The sequence below is a fragment of the Pocillopora damicornis genome, chromosome 2 (genome assembly GCF_964200805.1).
Source record: "Pocillopora damicornis chromosome 2, jaPocDami1.2, whole genome shotgun sequence".
In the NCBI taxonomy this organism is placed as follows: Eukaryota; Metazoa; Cnidaria; class Anthozoa; order Scleractinia; family Pocilloporidae; genus Pocillopora; species Pocillopora damicornis.
The window spans coordinates 10,930,524-10,946,174 of record NC_142671.1 but is presented as its reverse complement, the minus strand read 5'-3'; the positions used below and the strand labels follow the sequence as shown (position 1 = coordinate 10,946,174).

The window sequence follows — 15,651 nt, the reverse complement described above, 5'->3', positions numbered from 1 at the left end:
CATCTAGAGTGTACCGACGAGGATTGTAGATCCATGCTTGATTGCTCAAACACTTCATAATCTTTTCGTTTTCCTCCTTTTTTACACCTGCGTCCGGTTCGATTGACCCTTCGATATCATGGGAGAAAAAAAAAAGAAACATTGATGAAAACGATAAAGGATCTTTTCTATCCCACATAATGACTTAACGCTTCGATTTGCTTCTTAATTAAATTTTCAAAACAGCCTGTAAAATATGTATGAATACCCTTAGGGCTATCTATAAAGCTTTTAGATATATTTGGGAAGATTAAGTAGTGCGTGTTTGCTCACCATATCTTATATACGCTGAAAGCCCAAATATGATTGGGCGTAATTAATCATAAACCGGAATTCAAATTCAGACTTCTTAAGTTTCTAACAGGATATAAAGAAACAAGAAACGACAAAAAACAAAAATTTAGCCGAAGCCGTGAGACTTTTCTCTGAGGCAAATTTATTCAACATCCATAAATAATTACGGTCACTTCGCGCTAATTTCTGAAATATAATGAATGTAGCCCTTTAAGCGAAAGCTTTAAAGGTTACACAAAAAGGGGCTTTTTTTTATAGAGCTCTGTATAAGTCCTTCTTCTGATTAGATTGGTCAGCTTTTTCGTTTACGAATAGTTGTTTATTGGTGCTCCGTTCATAATTATGCTCAGGTGGATTGTCATCCCATCCAATCTACCAATATTCCATTTTTGTAAGTGTTCGTTTTAGTCGAGCCTATTTGTCTCTGTTTAGAAACAACACCCACTATGTTTATGTAAATTCAAGATATTAACCCTTACGTAAAAAAACTGCGCACTATGCTATTGGTTTAAATGTCTTAACTTGGTGTGAAATAATTTCGACTGTCATCGTTAAGTGAACACAACACTTTTAACTTCGCTCTCTTAAAGTTTGTTCCTTCACCGCAAACACATTTCTCTTGTTTAATTCAGCCGGTTTCATAATTACTCAACTCTGCTACTGTAATTCGATGGTTGGCAAGTTTTGAAAGCATTGCAGTTTTTTAATGCCTTCTAAGAGTAATTTTTCATCTTTTAACTTCTCCCAACGAACCCACCTGCATCGCCTATAAGCATTCAAACAGTAAGTTTGCTCATCCCTGTGTAAAGCCAAGCGAGAAAGTTAAATTTCGTTCAGAAAGTTCTCTCAAACAGGGGTCATTATTCACACCGAGCGCCAGAAAAAACACGAGTAAACTTGAAAAGAATTCAAGCAGCAGAGCAATATTAAACAGGTGTTTTATCAATATTTGAATATTAGAATCAAAAGAGTAAATATGTCATCTATTCGAACAATAATGTAAGCTTTCAGGCTATAAGCTTTTCAGTGCTTTTCAACAACAGCACTCGAAAACAAGGCCCCAGGCATTGCGATAAACATTGATAGTCAGAACGTCTGAGTCAACTCACATTACACAGGCAGCTGATGTCCGATCTCCATTTTTTCACTTTCATTATTATGTTAATTAGTCACGTAAATGACCTTTTAAAAGTCCAAACATCATATGTCATTCGACCCACCAGTGCTTAATTAATTTTATCCCCGTTTGTGGTTATGGTCACAGTGCGTTTTGGACCACGAAGAAGGCGAACGAAGAATATTTGCAAAGACTGTGAAGCTTGGAAAGCAGAACTTGATGAAGTTACGAATTCTCAAAGACTTTCCAAAGTGGACGAGACTAAACAATAGCAAGCTACTACGACGCCAGCACACCTGAAGCATACAACAGTATAAACAAATCTACAACATGCTAATCCGGCTGTTAGAAATGAGAACACTTCGTAAACTTATCTTTCTGGTCTTTGTGAAAACAATGGTTCGTTGCACCATCAGTGGTTGGTATACCTCGAAGTTATATCCTTTCGGTAAAGAAGCTGGCGACTCATCTTTGCCTGTGCAAGATGATGTGAGCTCAGACGCAATTTCAACACCGCCGTTTCATTTCTTCGAACTGAAGGTCGAATCGTTTTACGTAAGTATTCGGCAGGAAAAAGTAATATTTTAAGGAGTGAGAATATATCTCCTAGCGATCTTTTGTAAATCAATCACTTGATTTGAATCTTCTTGAATACTTTGAATTTTCACTCAAAACGAGTCTGATTCACTAAGTCGGTAGATTACAGAAGCGAAATTTTTGTTTTCCTTCTTCCCTTAGGCTTTTTTATTTCTCTTTTACAAACAAAATCAGATGGCTTCATAGTGAATGAGTTACAAGTTCGTGGGACCAGGCCAACATATTCAAAAGTTCATTGATTCAAAATGTGAACGAATCTTCATGAGAGTTGAACTGCAAGCGTCAATAGATATTGTGAGCGGACGGCAAATTTACCTCATTTCTTTTCTTTTCCTTTCAAGCTTTGAATAGATTCAGTAGAAAAATAAAACATTCACAAAGGATGCAAATTTTGCTATATTTTATGCTCAAACCGGGATGATTAACAGACATTAAAATTCAATTTCTGCCGTTCGCTCAGCGTTTGTATCAACGCGCTTTTCACGAACTTAGCTATCATCTTAACTTTAGATAGAGCATATACGTAGACTAGCTTTAACGTCGGGTAGTCATTGAACGTAACTGTATGTGTGGTGCATGCTAGCAAGTCCTGTTTATTGTTGAATTATTTCAACTGCCAGGGAATACTTTGTTTTCTTATTGATAATGCATACTCAAAGTATCCACTTCCACCAGAGTTTTTCTCGTGTATTCACCAGTGAGTGTTATGAAATACATACCTGTCATTTTTTTTCACCACCATTTCGTATGAACAAACATCTAATGGTCATTGCAGGTTTATGCGGCCCTTTAGGGTAATTCCTAGTTTTCTCGTTGCGGTAAAATTTGATAATTTTTGTAACTTTCAATTTACTACAGTTTTCAAGTCAAATACCAGCTCTCTGATTTTAAAAGCAATGTAAACAGTACGTTGAGGAATTCTACTAGTTTTTTTAAAATATTTTTGAGTGCCCCTTTACTGTAAAACGGTTGGGTTGACCGTTGTTACCGAATGGTAGGCGGCAAGGCTCACGTATTTTGATTACGCAAACGCATAGCGTTTTCTATAATCGAAATCTGAATCACAGACATCGCAGCTCACTATATGGAAGAATTACTTTTGTGACCAAAGTAAATAATTGATGTATATTTTAGGATTGAGCTCGCCGTCAACATCGGGCGACTCTCATAAAGATTATGTGTACGATGCTTGAAAAAGGCGAAGGAAAATGTATGAGGACGACCAAAGTACCACCAAAGTAAATAACTGATGTATACTTCAGGATTGAGCTCGCTGTCAACATCGGGTGACTCTCATAACTTGAAAAAGTTGCTTGAAAAAGGCGAAGAAAAATGTATGAAGACGAAGTAAGGGGTCATTTTTTCTTGGCACCCTACAGGGTACATGAATTGAAGAGTTTGAAATACAGGTTTTTTTTCTGTATACCAAGACGCAATTAGAAAATAACATCAGATGGAGTGCAGGAGAGTGCATGTTAACATATCTTTTGAATCATAATTCAGTGATACTTTTTTTTGAAGAATTCGTCGTAACTGCGATGAAACAGTCTATATAAGCGTACAATGTGTCATAACAGAATTTGAAATTCTGGTGAAAGGAAACTTTGCTCAACAATTATTTTGGTACATTTTTTTGACACCTTCTGGAAAATTCGGCAATTATCCGTTTGCTAATTAAAACCGATGTTCGAAGCTATACTTCCAAATCTTCAAAATTAAGTTCCCCGCGTGCTTCTTTAATCTGCTTAAATGTTTAACGTAGCTATACATATTACATGACGTGACGTCCAAATTCTCATTAAATCAACAACTTCCTCGTGGGGGAAATAACCGCGGGTAAACGCTTTTGCATGAAAAGAAGGTTAATCTATTTGCCTAGGGCTGATTTTTATCTTCCGTGGCATTCGCCGTTGTTGATGATTTTAAAATCAGCGGAGGGACCGATTTTGAAGTTGTTATCTTTGCAGAGTAAAATCGTTAACAAGGGGCTAAACCGGGGAAATTACAAAAAAATGTTCGCTAAGCCGAATAAGAATATTTTTACAAGGGTTTTAATAGCTCGTAATATAAGCAGCTGCTTATTGGCGGCTGTGCCGAAAGGCGATCCTAATAAAGAAAGCTAGCTCGCGGCTAAAAAGACGGCAGCAACCGTCTGTTATTGAAGTCGCTGGTTTTAGGATAAAAATTCTCTGATACTTCATTTTCCATCATATGATTTGTTTCGTTTCTTCAGAAACATAAGGAAATCGTATGAAGAACATTCCATTAAGTTAACTGCTTCAGTATCATGATAATGGTAAAAAGACGAGTTGTAATCAACTTGTAATCAACAGTCTGTCTCTTTATATTTAACCTAAGTTATTGCAGTAAAAAGCAATATTAAGTTTAATCTAGCTGGAAATCTCGTCCACTAGATACATGAAAATGGACTCATCTCGTTTGGTTCTTCGTTGAAATCCCAAGAGCCATCATCTTTTCCGCTTAACAACCACACGTACGTAGCCGCACCATATTGGGCCGATGTATATACAATAAGAGGAGGTAGGGTCTGGTATCGAGTTACTACCGAACAAGCGATCATTTCTAGGGCAGCGAGAGACGTCATCCGCGCATTTCCACGCGACACAAAATTTGTGGCAAACTGGGTTGCCATCGTTACATGGAATGAAGTCTCATTCTATGGAGCCAGTGGTATATACACAAAGAATGTAAGTGACAGTGTTTGAGCATTCTTGAGAAAAGTGAATTTTTTCATTTGGTCATTTCATATATAGTGGTATTCTTTCGTTGGTAAGTGGCGAATTCGCCACACTGCAATCACTCGCTTCGATTGCTCGCAAAGGTGGTTGGGGGCGAACTTGCAATGGGGCGAATTCACCATAAACCCTTTCGTTTCTTGTCTTTCAGACAAACACATTCCAAGTTGTCATAGCAGGTGGAGAGCATATGACATTTGTCTCATACATCTACGATAACCTTTCTTGGACAACTGGTACCTTGGATGGAGGGAACAATCGAGGTTTGGGAGGCAAAGCAGCAAAGGTATTTACCAAGGACTTTCATTTAGTAGGCTGGAAATTTATCTTTTAAAAATTTTTAAATTAAAATTTTTTTTTTTATCTTTGGAAATTTATCTACATCAATAGAGTGTCGAAAGTTATCCGGGACTACTTTCGTTTTGTATTATTTGGCTGAGTGACTGTTTCACTCGAAAACTTGCACCACTTTCATATGCAAGCAATGAGATACAAAGCTAAAACCCATCGCAGTTTCGTCACTCATGTTTCCCAGAACTTTGACAGTTTGCTTATTCTTACTTCCAATTCTCATTGGTCGACTAAGATTGTTTCTTTTATTCCGATCATTGACTGTTGTGATCACTTTGGTTTTGGTTTGGCGACGCTCAAACGAAATCCTCCCTAAAATAATGAGATTTAATCTTTTTCAGTTCTTCCAGAACGTACAAGGAGGTTGCTTTTAAAATTTTTCATTACTTGTAATCATAAAGGGTTTCAAAGATTTTGCGTAGTCTCAACGTATTCTAGGTAACTGCAACTGGGGTTTAAAAGGATTTAAATAATATGGAATCAAGGCAATGATATTCATAACAAAAAGCAACCATCTTTGCCTGAATTTTGTGATGTTTGCATGAGAAAAGATGAATTAAATGGATGAATGAAAGAACAAGGGTAAGTAACAAAAGAACAAGCGAGCGAACGAAGGAAAAGAAGGGATGAATGACGATCAATTGAGAAATAAATTGGAGAGATTAAAAATATTTTACTACCTTTGACGCATTTATTCATTTGACGATTAATAATATTATTAAAAACAGTAATGGAAGAACCCAGTACAAGATTCTTCATTTTCATATTTACAAAGGTTGGCTTTAGCTTCGGATCCTCATACCAAAATGTACCATTCTCCGGGTCAAAAGAACTTTTGAGTCTAGTAAACAGAACTAACTGTGGTCAGCCGGGTGTTTGGCTGTTCAAAGTTGATACCGAAAAAGATATGAACGAAAATAGATGCGAAACCTCAGGTAAGACTGAAATCCTGAAGAAAAATTTTTACCATTTTAAGGTCATAACTGTATGTTTTCTCTCTCATTCATTGCCCACTCTCTAATCAGATTGACATCGTTATCTTTGAGCCCAAAAAGTTAATCTACGTTTGGTTTTCAAGGCTTTGCAAACTACATTGCTGTAGAATGTCATCTCATTACTGACATTTAGAGCATGTATTCACATCCTATGTTGGTGTTTAACTGGTTTAGAAAGGCACAATGAAAAATTCTAGTTGCTCAAGTTTAGCTCCTAAGGCCGAGAGTACAAGATGACGTAAAGCACTGGCCCGTCTTAAGTAACATCGTGCCATTCCTGAAAAAAATTTTTTTAGCAAACATCGCCCTCCAGTCGAATAGAAATAGTGCTTCCATAAAAGGTGTATTCTTGGAGTAACTACTTCCTTTTACAATTGTTGTTAACATCCAAGGCACAGTATCCATTCATTCGGCCGGTGGAAAGCTAAACAGTGGCTCCAACATCCTCATCACTGGACTGTGCTATTGGCCCGGTATTGAGTTGCGGTGCGAATTTGGCGATATCGGTGTAGCCAAAGGATACAAAGTCAACGAAACGAAAGCCATTTGTACCGTTCCTTTGTTACCTACGAGAAAACAACAATCCGTCTTTTACATCTACCCGAATGAAAATGATGATTTAAAGTTCGCGCAAGAATTTGACCTGGGTAAGTATCATGGAAACTAAAATCTTTTAAACCTCGTTGCGTTCAGCAAATTTCAAATTCTGACTAAGTTATTTTGCCAAACAGGCTAATTTTTCAAAAGCTAGATTCAATAATAATGTGGGAAAAGATGTTTTTCGTCTTGCCACGAGCGTAGGACAAAGAAAAAAATATTCTAAGTCTCCATGAGAAATCGAACCTCAGAACTTCGGATTTCGTGCTTCGATGCTCTACCATTAAGCCACGCTCGTGACATGACGAAAAACATCTTTCTCTGTTTCTTTACCAAGCTCAAAACTTACCATCTCTCTTATTGTATTCACAAACGTGACGCTATCGACATTGCTGATCCTAGCTGTATGCAGGGCGCCAGTCACATGAACTTCGTGGTACACTTCGCTCACCGTAGAGTCTCGGCTGTGCCTCAATGGTTGAGCATCGGAGCGCGGAATTCGTGGGTCTGAGGTTTGATTCCTCATGGGAACTCAGAATTTTTCCTTTGTCTCATGCTCGTGACAAGACGAAAAACGTCTTTCTCTATTTCTTATCCGAGCCATCTTATCTACCATCTCTGTTATTCTATTAACAGTAATAATTTTTAGTATGCCTAGGAAATTTTTAGAACATTTTGTTTACCATACTATCCCAATAATTTTTTGTTGTCGATGTTGTAACTTTGTGTTGATGATTGCTGTTGTCATATTGCTTATTATAAAATAATTCAAATAGTACGCGCGCTCTGATTGGCCATAAAACCATTTTACATCTTCGCGTCATGGTTTCCTACGCTTATCTCGTGTTCTCTCAACCTCCCGCGTGTTTACATCAGGCTATGTAAACAAGGAAACCATTTTACATTTCTTCAATCTCCTTCTTCTACTTCTTGTGGTGCTATTATTCTGGTCAGGGTCTTTAGAGCTGATACAGCTTTTGATAAATTTAGATATGACTATATCTATACAGTGAAGCAAAGTAACAATAATCATTCGTTTAACAAACAAGAGGAAGGCAATTACATGCTCTAAATGAGCATTTATCATATTGGATTTCAGAACCTGTTTTTCTTGACGATACCACTGTGCAGAGAAAGGCTCCAGATACATGGACCACAGGGAACCGAGTGAACATCACCTGGAATGTCTCAGACCTGGCGGCTGACTTGCTAGTGACAATAGAGATTATAAATCTATCATACAATCAAAGTGGTAGAGAATTTCATAATTATACTACAGTCGTGTTTAGCCAGCCGAACACGGGGAAAGCCGAGTTTGATCTGCCACTTATGGAAAATTTGAGGTGAGTCGATAATACAGAGAAACTGTCCGTTTTTCCATGGTTTTTTTATTTGTAGGAACAGAATGAACTAAACCGTGATTTGTTGTAATTTCCAGTTATTTTTAACCCTGTTTGATTTACGTCCAGGAGGCAAAAACCTGCTTGAAATTTATTGTTATCACATAATCAGGCTTTTTTCAATTGTAATGGGATATCGGTGACAATACTTATCCATTCCACGCTCCAACATTTCTTTGTCCAGAGCATAGAATTTCACGGGCATTTAGTAGAAAACATCGCATCTAACCTTTCACGTGGCGTTTGTAGTTTGGACACAATCGTTTAAATTTTAGAAAATCGAACAAAAGTAACGATATTCACTTTAATTGATTCTCTTGCTCATATCGATTGCACATAACCTGAGTCAGATTCATCGCTATACGAATATTCCAACTTGTGTTTCTTCATTGCATTGCTCCTTTTCCCTTAGAAAGAACCCAAATACACCAGAAACGTTGCAGATGGTTCGGGTTCGAAGCTTGGTTGGAAACAGTTACAACAAGTTCGTGGCAAGGGAGTGGATCGGAAGTGAACTCTTCTTGCTAACAAATCAGACTGCGGCCAACGGAAGCTGCTCAAGTTGGCTACAAAATCAAACGCATTCTCTCATGATAAGTGAGTATATAATGTGCATTCTAATAATATATAGGTCCCAAACGAACGCCTATAGTTGTAAAACCTTTTAACTTCCAAGATCTCATCGTTAATACTCCACTCTAACCGCTACTCATTTCCTTGTAAACTAGTTAAGAGAATTTCATTTTAGATTCCACATAAAAACTTCTAGCTGATATGTTTAAGTATTCTCATTACCTGTTTGCTGGATAAAGTACGGATATAATAGGAAGAAGTTGCACGTTAATTACTTCTTGGACTTAAAGTGAAGTCGTTGCTCTTTGCTGGCGTAACCAGAACGTTGTTAAGGGTAGATGGAATAATACAACCTGGCCATCCATCACGGAGGAATCAAGTATTATTAATATCTCGAATTTTTTCACCAGCAAGTAATAACCACTTAACACCCTGCCCCAAGACTCGACGACAGATGAACGCAGACATTGGAATTTTCAGGGAACACGACTTGTGCGATACAAATATCTTGCCTCTTTGTAAATTCTACTATAGAAAGGTCGAAACATGCTACAAAACAACAGTCACGAGGTGGGTAAAAATTTAAAATGCTGATAAACGTTACTCTGGATCAAGTATTATCAAACTTGAAAATGCTACTCTGAATTCTCTTTATCAGTTTGTTATTGCTACATGTTGAGGGCAAAGTACTTTTAATGTGAAATGAGCAGTCACTAAGCAGTTGTGACCATCTTTCCAGCCACAATTTAATCATTGCCTTTGTGGGTGTTTTCCAGCGATCGAGGAATAACGCGAGCATGTTGCTATGACAAGGAAGGAGAATTGACTGCAGGGCCACCTGGCGAGTTCGTAAATCGAAACAAACACGCTGTCACGAGCGGATCAATATTCCCTTCCATATGGGACAAAATCATTCCTTATCTGCAGTGCTGTATGTTTTCTAACAATTGCTTTAAATATCAAGAGCTGACGACATCTGAGGGGCGATATCTCCCTCCTAACATTGGCAAGTACTGCTCGATGTTGTCGATCTACTAGATACTGATTCAACTGATATCCTGAGGAATTATTACGTGTATGCAATGTGTTGCTCTTTCTAAACAAACACAGAAATCCCTTTCTTTATTTCAAGGACTGAATCCAAGTTTTGAGATAAAAAAAACTCTAACAGGGTTTTTAAAATTATGGGAAAGCCAAGTTGGTGTCATCATTAATTTTTTCTTTAGTTTTATTGCTTTACGTATGAGGTTACTGCTGATAACTTTCCGCCAGCTTTTCCTTGTGGACAAATCTAAACTAAGCTTATTTTTAAGTCCTTTATCAATTTAAAACACAACCAGTTGTAACTGATTGAGGTTAGCTCCACTCAGGAGGCAGTATGATTTAAAAATGACATTTTCATTTCGATTTTAGGAGCAGCATTCGGTGATCCCCATATTCAAACTTTAGATGGTGTGGAATATACGTTTAATGGTTTTGGCGAGTATACAGTCCTCAACGTCGACAATACACGGTTTCTTCTCCAAGGGAGAATGCAGCCTTTGAAAGGTGAGAAAAGTGGAGAAGCACCTGCGACAGTTTTCACTGCGTTCGCCATGAAAGAGAAAAAAAGTAGCCTTATTCAGGTGAGTTTTTCTCGGGTTTCAAACTCTGCGTAAATATCGCTTGATTCTCACTGAATACTTTAGGTTAGTCTTCTTATGAAGAGCCTTCGTCTTCCTACTGCACTCTGTTTCAGCGTAAGATAGATCGGGAATGGGGTAGGAAAGTGAAAATAAAAGTTTTACCATCAATAACTATTCAGTTAGAGGGTTGGTGTGATCTAAAGTAATAGATAAACTGGGTTGTGTCGCTCATGGAAAAAATGAACAAAATTGACATATACTGTATTTTCTTATCTCGTAGATGCAACTAAATGAACGGCAAACAATAGACATTCTTGTCGACAGAAAATTGGTCATTTTTGATCACGAACTACAATCTAGAGGAGTGCTTATTAAGAACAGCCTTCGTGAAAACAATCCAAGAGTAATTGCTGCCTTTACTTCAGGGATTACTGTATATGTTGAAAATGCCGCACCAGTTTTGCAAATGGCTGTAGTTGTCCCTGTAAAGTTCAAAGGTGAGTGAATTCTTCAAATGTAAACCTAGAAAGGTGAACGGTTGAACAATGTGGATGGTTGAAACAGTCTCAGGAATTTTTTCCTTATCATTTTTATCAACTTTAGCTGCTTTTTATTTTAAGAGGAAACGCTGCACTTTATGGTAAACCGTTTAATGTTTCGTCTGAATCTGAACGATTTGCACTCTTACAGGAAAAACAAGCGGTCTTCTCGGCTATTGGGACGACAATAGTGATAAGGAGTATCTTCTACCAAACAACGAAGTCCTCAGCACCGCGTCAACCATGTCCGAGTTACACTACAAGTTTGGTCAGCAATGTATGTCTCTCTTATCCTGTAGTCATTAATGTTCACAACAGATTAATCAGCACAGTTGTGCTGGCTTCAAAACACTACCAAAGCATAGGGAAAACTATAACTTTAAGTTTGTAAATAAAGCTTAGCAAGGAGCTACGAAAAAAATTGGCAACAGTACATAAGAGGGTTCATGATGAGATGTCAATTTTCTTTTTTTCCTTCAATCGTTCATTTAGGGGTGACGAAAGAGATCGATTCTCTGTTCATGTACGGCCCGGAAGAGGCTCATAGGGACTTTCTTGATCCTTCTTATATCCCAACGTTTATGGAAGGATATTATCCAATAACATCCAAGATGAAAAGTGGCATGAAAAAGAGGGCGCTCAAGACGTGCGACCACTCATTTCAATGCATATTTGACATCGCAATAACAGGGAGATTTGGAATCGGCCAGGCTACCAAGGAGTTCCAAGAATGGTTAATGGGCATGAAAAGGGATTTACATGATGAAGGTGAGACAAATGCAAGCATGAAATCAAACTCATGTTTTTTGTTCCTTCTTTTTGAGTTAAGCATCACCTCTTATGAAGAAGGCAAAGTTTTAAATCTCAATACACCTGTCGTACTGTCTGATCGCAAATACGTATGGCTACTAACACGCCACGCAGCCTAGTAAGCAATAAAGAGAACCTCCTTCGAAACTAAGCAGCAGCTGGATAACTTTGACTTAAATCTTGCTTCTGAAGGATGTAACGTTGTATTGAGCTTTGATCGTGGGTCTGTACGAAGGGACGTCTCAGGAGATCAAGTAACGCATCACTTTACTTGTAACAATGGTTACACAATGGTTGGAAAAGACAAAATGTCTTGCCGTGGAGGGGTCTGGGATGAATCGAAACCAACCTGCATAAAAGGTTAGTGAATGTGACTATGCGATACACATATAAGATAATGGTTTTGAAGCAGTCATATTTAAGTAACTTAACTCAATATGTTTTGTCTGACAGCTTCGAAAGGGTGCGGGCAGTTTTCGACATCATTTAAAAACGGGCACTTCACTGGTCAAGGTAACAAAGCAGGCGATCGATACAAATTCCAGTGCGACTCATCATACACGCTCGTAGGTAAAAATGAAATTGTCTGCGAGAATGGGGAATGGAGCGGAGAAGTTCCTTCTTGCAAAGGTAGTTAAATCTTTAAGATATCTCATTAAATCGAGCCCCAGACCTTGGGATGCTCCTCCCCTTTGAGGAGAGAGAAGGAAGCCTCAGTGGGATATTTACTCTCCCACCGTAAGGCAGTCTCTTAGTTTATCAGAGTATGGTTCTCGGTCATTCTCTCTGCGCCACTGGCAAAATTTCCTGCATGCCACTGACCTGAAATTTCTTGGACAGATACGTTATGGGCAAGAAACTCACAGTATTTCTGGTTTCTTACTTATAAAGACTTTGTATTGCATTCTGAGGACCGCACCTGGCTTGCCTTTATAATTCCTAGCAAACATAAATTCATTTTTTCTCCTCAGCTAAGTGCTCTCAAATAAAATTAAACAATTCTCAAGTTACAGTCGGGAACGGAGGCCAACTTATCATCCAATGCAACCCGGGATATACTTTGTCCGGATCCAGAGTAATAAGCTGTCTGAATGGACTACTGAATGGAACACTGCCTTCTTGCACAAAAGGTGCCGTTAAATGAAACATATTATTATCTTAATTCTGTTTATAATCATTACATACGAATATTACCTCCAAGCTGCTATAACATTAATCAAGAATGAACGAGGCTTAAGTTATTTTGGTTTCAAACTCGCCTTCCACGGCTGCAGTACAACTCTAACATGAGGGCAAGAACACTCAATTTTGCATAGCATCAACCAATCAGCGAAAGAAAAAACGTGGCTCAGCGATCATAACTGAGGACGTCGAATCCAAATATCGGTGCACTAGATCCCAAAGCCAGAATAACTGTCCGTTTACCCTCCATAACTTCGGTGCAGTATTTCACCGACAATTGTCTTGTTCAGCGACTGTCCTCGCCCGCATTTTCACAATGCATGATTAACAGTCTTTCCCAAACGTTTACTCTGACGGTATCACTTAATTTAGATGGCTTCTATTAAAATTTCATATCGGCTTATGTTCACCCGTCCACATGTCACTGCTGAGCAAAAATTTCCACATTCTCAATTGGTCTCTATTCTTGTTCACATTTCGAGAGCCAGCGAGATGTGCTTTTAACTCTCCAGGCTGGCTCACTTTTCCGCGCAGCACCAGCAGCTTGGTGCAAAATGAAAGAACCTGCAACCCCAGGCTTTCGGGAATTTGTGATAGTCCCTGTTCTGAACTCCTATCGCTCATTCCGAGGGTTTGATTAGCTACATGACCGTATAATAAATGATATTTATCTTATTTTATTGCTTTTTAAGGGTACAATTTTACAGCTCCGATCCTGAAAGCCTCCGAAAAGAAGAAAAATTTCATGATTGTCATCGTAATTGGAGTGTTAGTCCTCTTCATAGCCATTCTTGTAATCATGTTGACGATTTACTTGGTCAGAAAACATCACAGGAGGAAGGACACCCAAGTGCAAAAAAAGCCGGACGAGGACGATAACGAGTGCGTGGCAGTGTGAGAATAAGGAAAGTTAAATAATCAGCACGAACTTAATTCAACATATTTTGCTCCTGATTTCAGGTCGAAACCAAAGGAAATTCACAATTCTACGGCCCTCAAGTTCATACTACTTGCGTTTGAGTAAAATCATTCTTATCCTCACCCTGCAAAGCCGTCGAATGACGGGTAAAAAATTGCCCGAGAAATTTCCCTCATGCCAGTCAAATACTAATGCGTTCTCTCAGAACAACAAATAGAATATCAGGAGAGCATGAAACTGTGATGGTATTTGAGATAAGTTAAGCTGCTGCAACCTCATAAAACAATTTATAATTATGGCTGTAATGAAACTGCAATCTCACTAAGATCACAGAGTAAGGTTGCTTTATTCACTCAGACGCCTCCGCGCTGTCGTATTCACGTGTATTGACGTTTACATTGTTGGAACTTTCTTGGAGGAACTACTTAGGTGTGGGTACTTCCATTAAAATAAACACAGCTCGTTCGAAGAAAAGAAATAGACAGCGTACAAATGATCGACACGGATATTAATCGCTTATACAAAGTGTATTTCTTAGACGTCCTTTTATAGAAAGTTTTCAATCGAGAATTTATAGTTCAGCAAAATATGTTAGGCCAGTTTTAATTGAATGCCGGATATTAGAAGATATATAAATTATGGCGACAAACAAAAATACATGCATGAAGCATCGTTCTTAAGATTCCCCCGAAATTATAATTGCTCAAATATCCCGCTCTGAATGCCAGTTTTATTTCAGTTTTTCCAAATATTTAAGATAGCTGACAATCAAAGAATATTCACAAGACTTCATATAATAATCATTTTTCCAGTAAAGATTGTTATTTTTCATTTGGTAAATACATTTGCCTAACTGAATAAAGTTGACTTAAGAATCAGGAAGCAATGTATAATCAATAAGTGTTTCTCTTGAATCCTCTTTGTCTGTAAGCCTCCTCGTTCCTTTCTAGTTTGTTACTTTCATTTTGATGCTTTCGTATCTCAGCAAACTAAAAATTTGTTGTTTCCTTTGGGGTGAAGGCATGATTTACAAGTCTTTACAAACCACACAAAATTTGGATAGTTTTAATTCAAGGCACTAAACCAAAGACCTCTGACTGTGAATATATGAAAATCATATATGTGAACTGCGGATTAAGAACTTAATATGAAAGCCATCTTCGTAGTAATGAACACCACTTAAGCAGTAAGTATGAGATGGTTTTCATGCATTCACAGTCATTGATCAATCCACACTTCTCGGGTTTATTAAGAACAAACATGATGTCAGCTCCCAGTTGGCTTGTTAGCTCAGTTGGTGGAGCACTGCACCGGTATCGCAAAGGTCAAGGGATGCAAATCCCGTACAGGCCTGAATTTTTTCCAGGTTTTATTTTCACTTCTGCTCAACTAGTGTCATTACTGCGAAGGTCGCTTTCATATATATTTCCAAAGAGAACTGTTTGGATTTAATAATACACTACACTTAGTCACCTATTTCCCGTGATCGCGGGTTTTCCCCTCTATGAAGGTCTACAAATCCTTCCTCCCCCCCCGCCCCCTCCTCCCACTGGATAAAATTGTTCGTGTGACGACAACAAGAATAGTTTAGAAGAATATGTGAATGAGCCAATATATTCAAACAGGGAATTAATCTGTTTTTTAATAATTTCCTTGACCAATGACCTTGTTTCAGCAGAAATATTGGCGTGTTTCTGAAATGTTTACCACTCATAACTCTTCACTCTCCGGGAAAAATACTAGGATTTTTGTTTAAAAGCGCTCTATTTGAAGCAGAGTTGTAGGAGAGGAAAAGAATTGAAAATTTTAGAGTTTGAAGAACATCTGGATTATATGTTACTTCAGTTTTGGACGTGG

At 38.1% G+C, this 15,651-nt stretch overlaps 1 protein-coding gene across 1 annotated transcript; it reads left to right on the top strand.

The window, feature by feature from the left end:
* The first annotated feature begins 1,528 nt into the window (after positions 1 to 1,528).
* On the top strand, positions 1,529 to 14,676 carry LOC113670916 (protein mesh). The gene is made up of 17 exons (XM_027187128.2): positions 1,529 to 2,005; positions 4,462 to 4,755; positions 4,955 to 5,089; positions 5,930 to 6,089; positions 6,542 to 6,796; positions 7,846 to 8,089; positions 8,559 to 8,743; positions 9,130 to 9,289; positions 9,496 to 9,725; positions 10,133 to 10,344; positions 10,625 to 10,841; positions 11,035 to 11,160; positions 11,376 to 11,651; positions 11,886 to 12,053; positions 12,147 to 12,323; positions 12,665 to 12,823; positions 13,568 to 14,676. Exons 1-17 carry the CDS (start codon positions 1,781 to 1,783, stop codon positions 13,771 to 13,773), a joined length of 3,429 nt encoding a protein of 1,142 aa, XP_027042929.2. The 5' UTR covers positions 1,529 to 1,780; the 3' UTR covers positions 13,774 to 14,676.
* Positions 14,677 to 15,651: the final 975 nt, after the last annotated feature.

Excerpts from the sequence above, each read along its gene's own strand:
- LOC113670916 (XM_027187128.2), top strand. The coding sequence starts at position 1,781 with ATGCTAATCCGGCTGTTAGAAATGAGAACACTTCGTAAACTTATCTTT. Across the intron at positions 8,090-8,558 it reads CCACTTATGGAAAATTTGAG|AAAGAACCCAAATACACCAG; the intron begins GTGAGTCGATAA and ends CTTTTCCCTTAG. Across the intron at positions 10,842-11,034 it reads TGTCCCTGTAAAGTTCAAAG|GAAAAACAAGCGGTCTTCTC; the intron begins GTGAGTGAATTC and ends GCACTCTTACAG.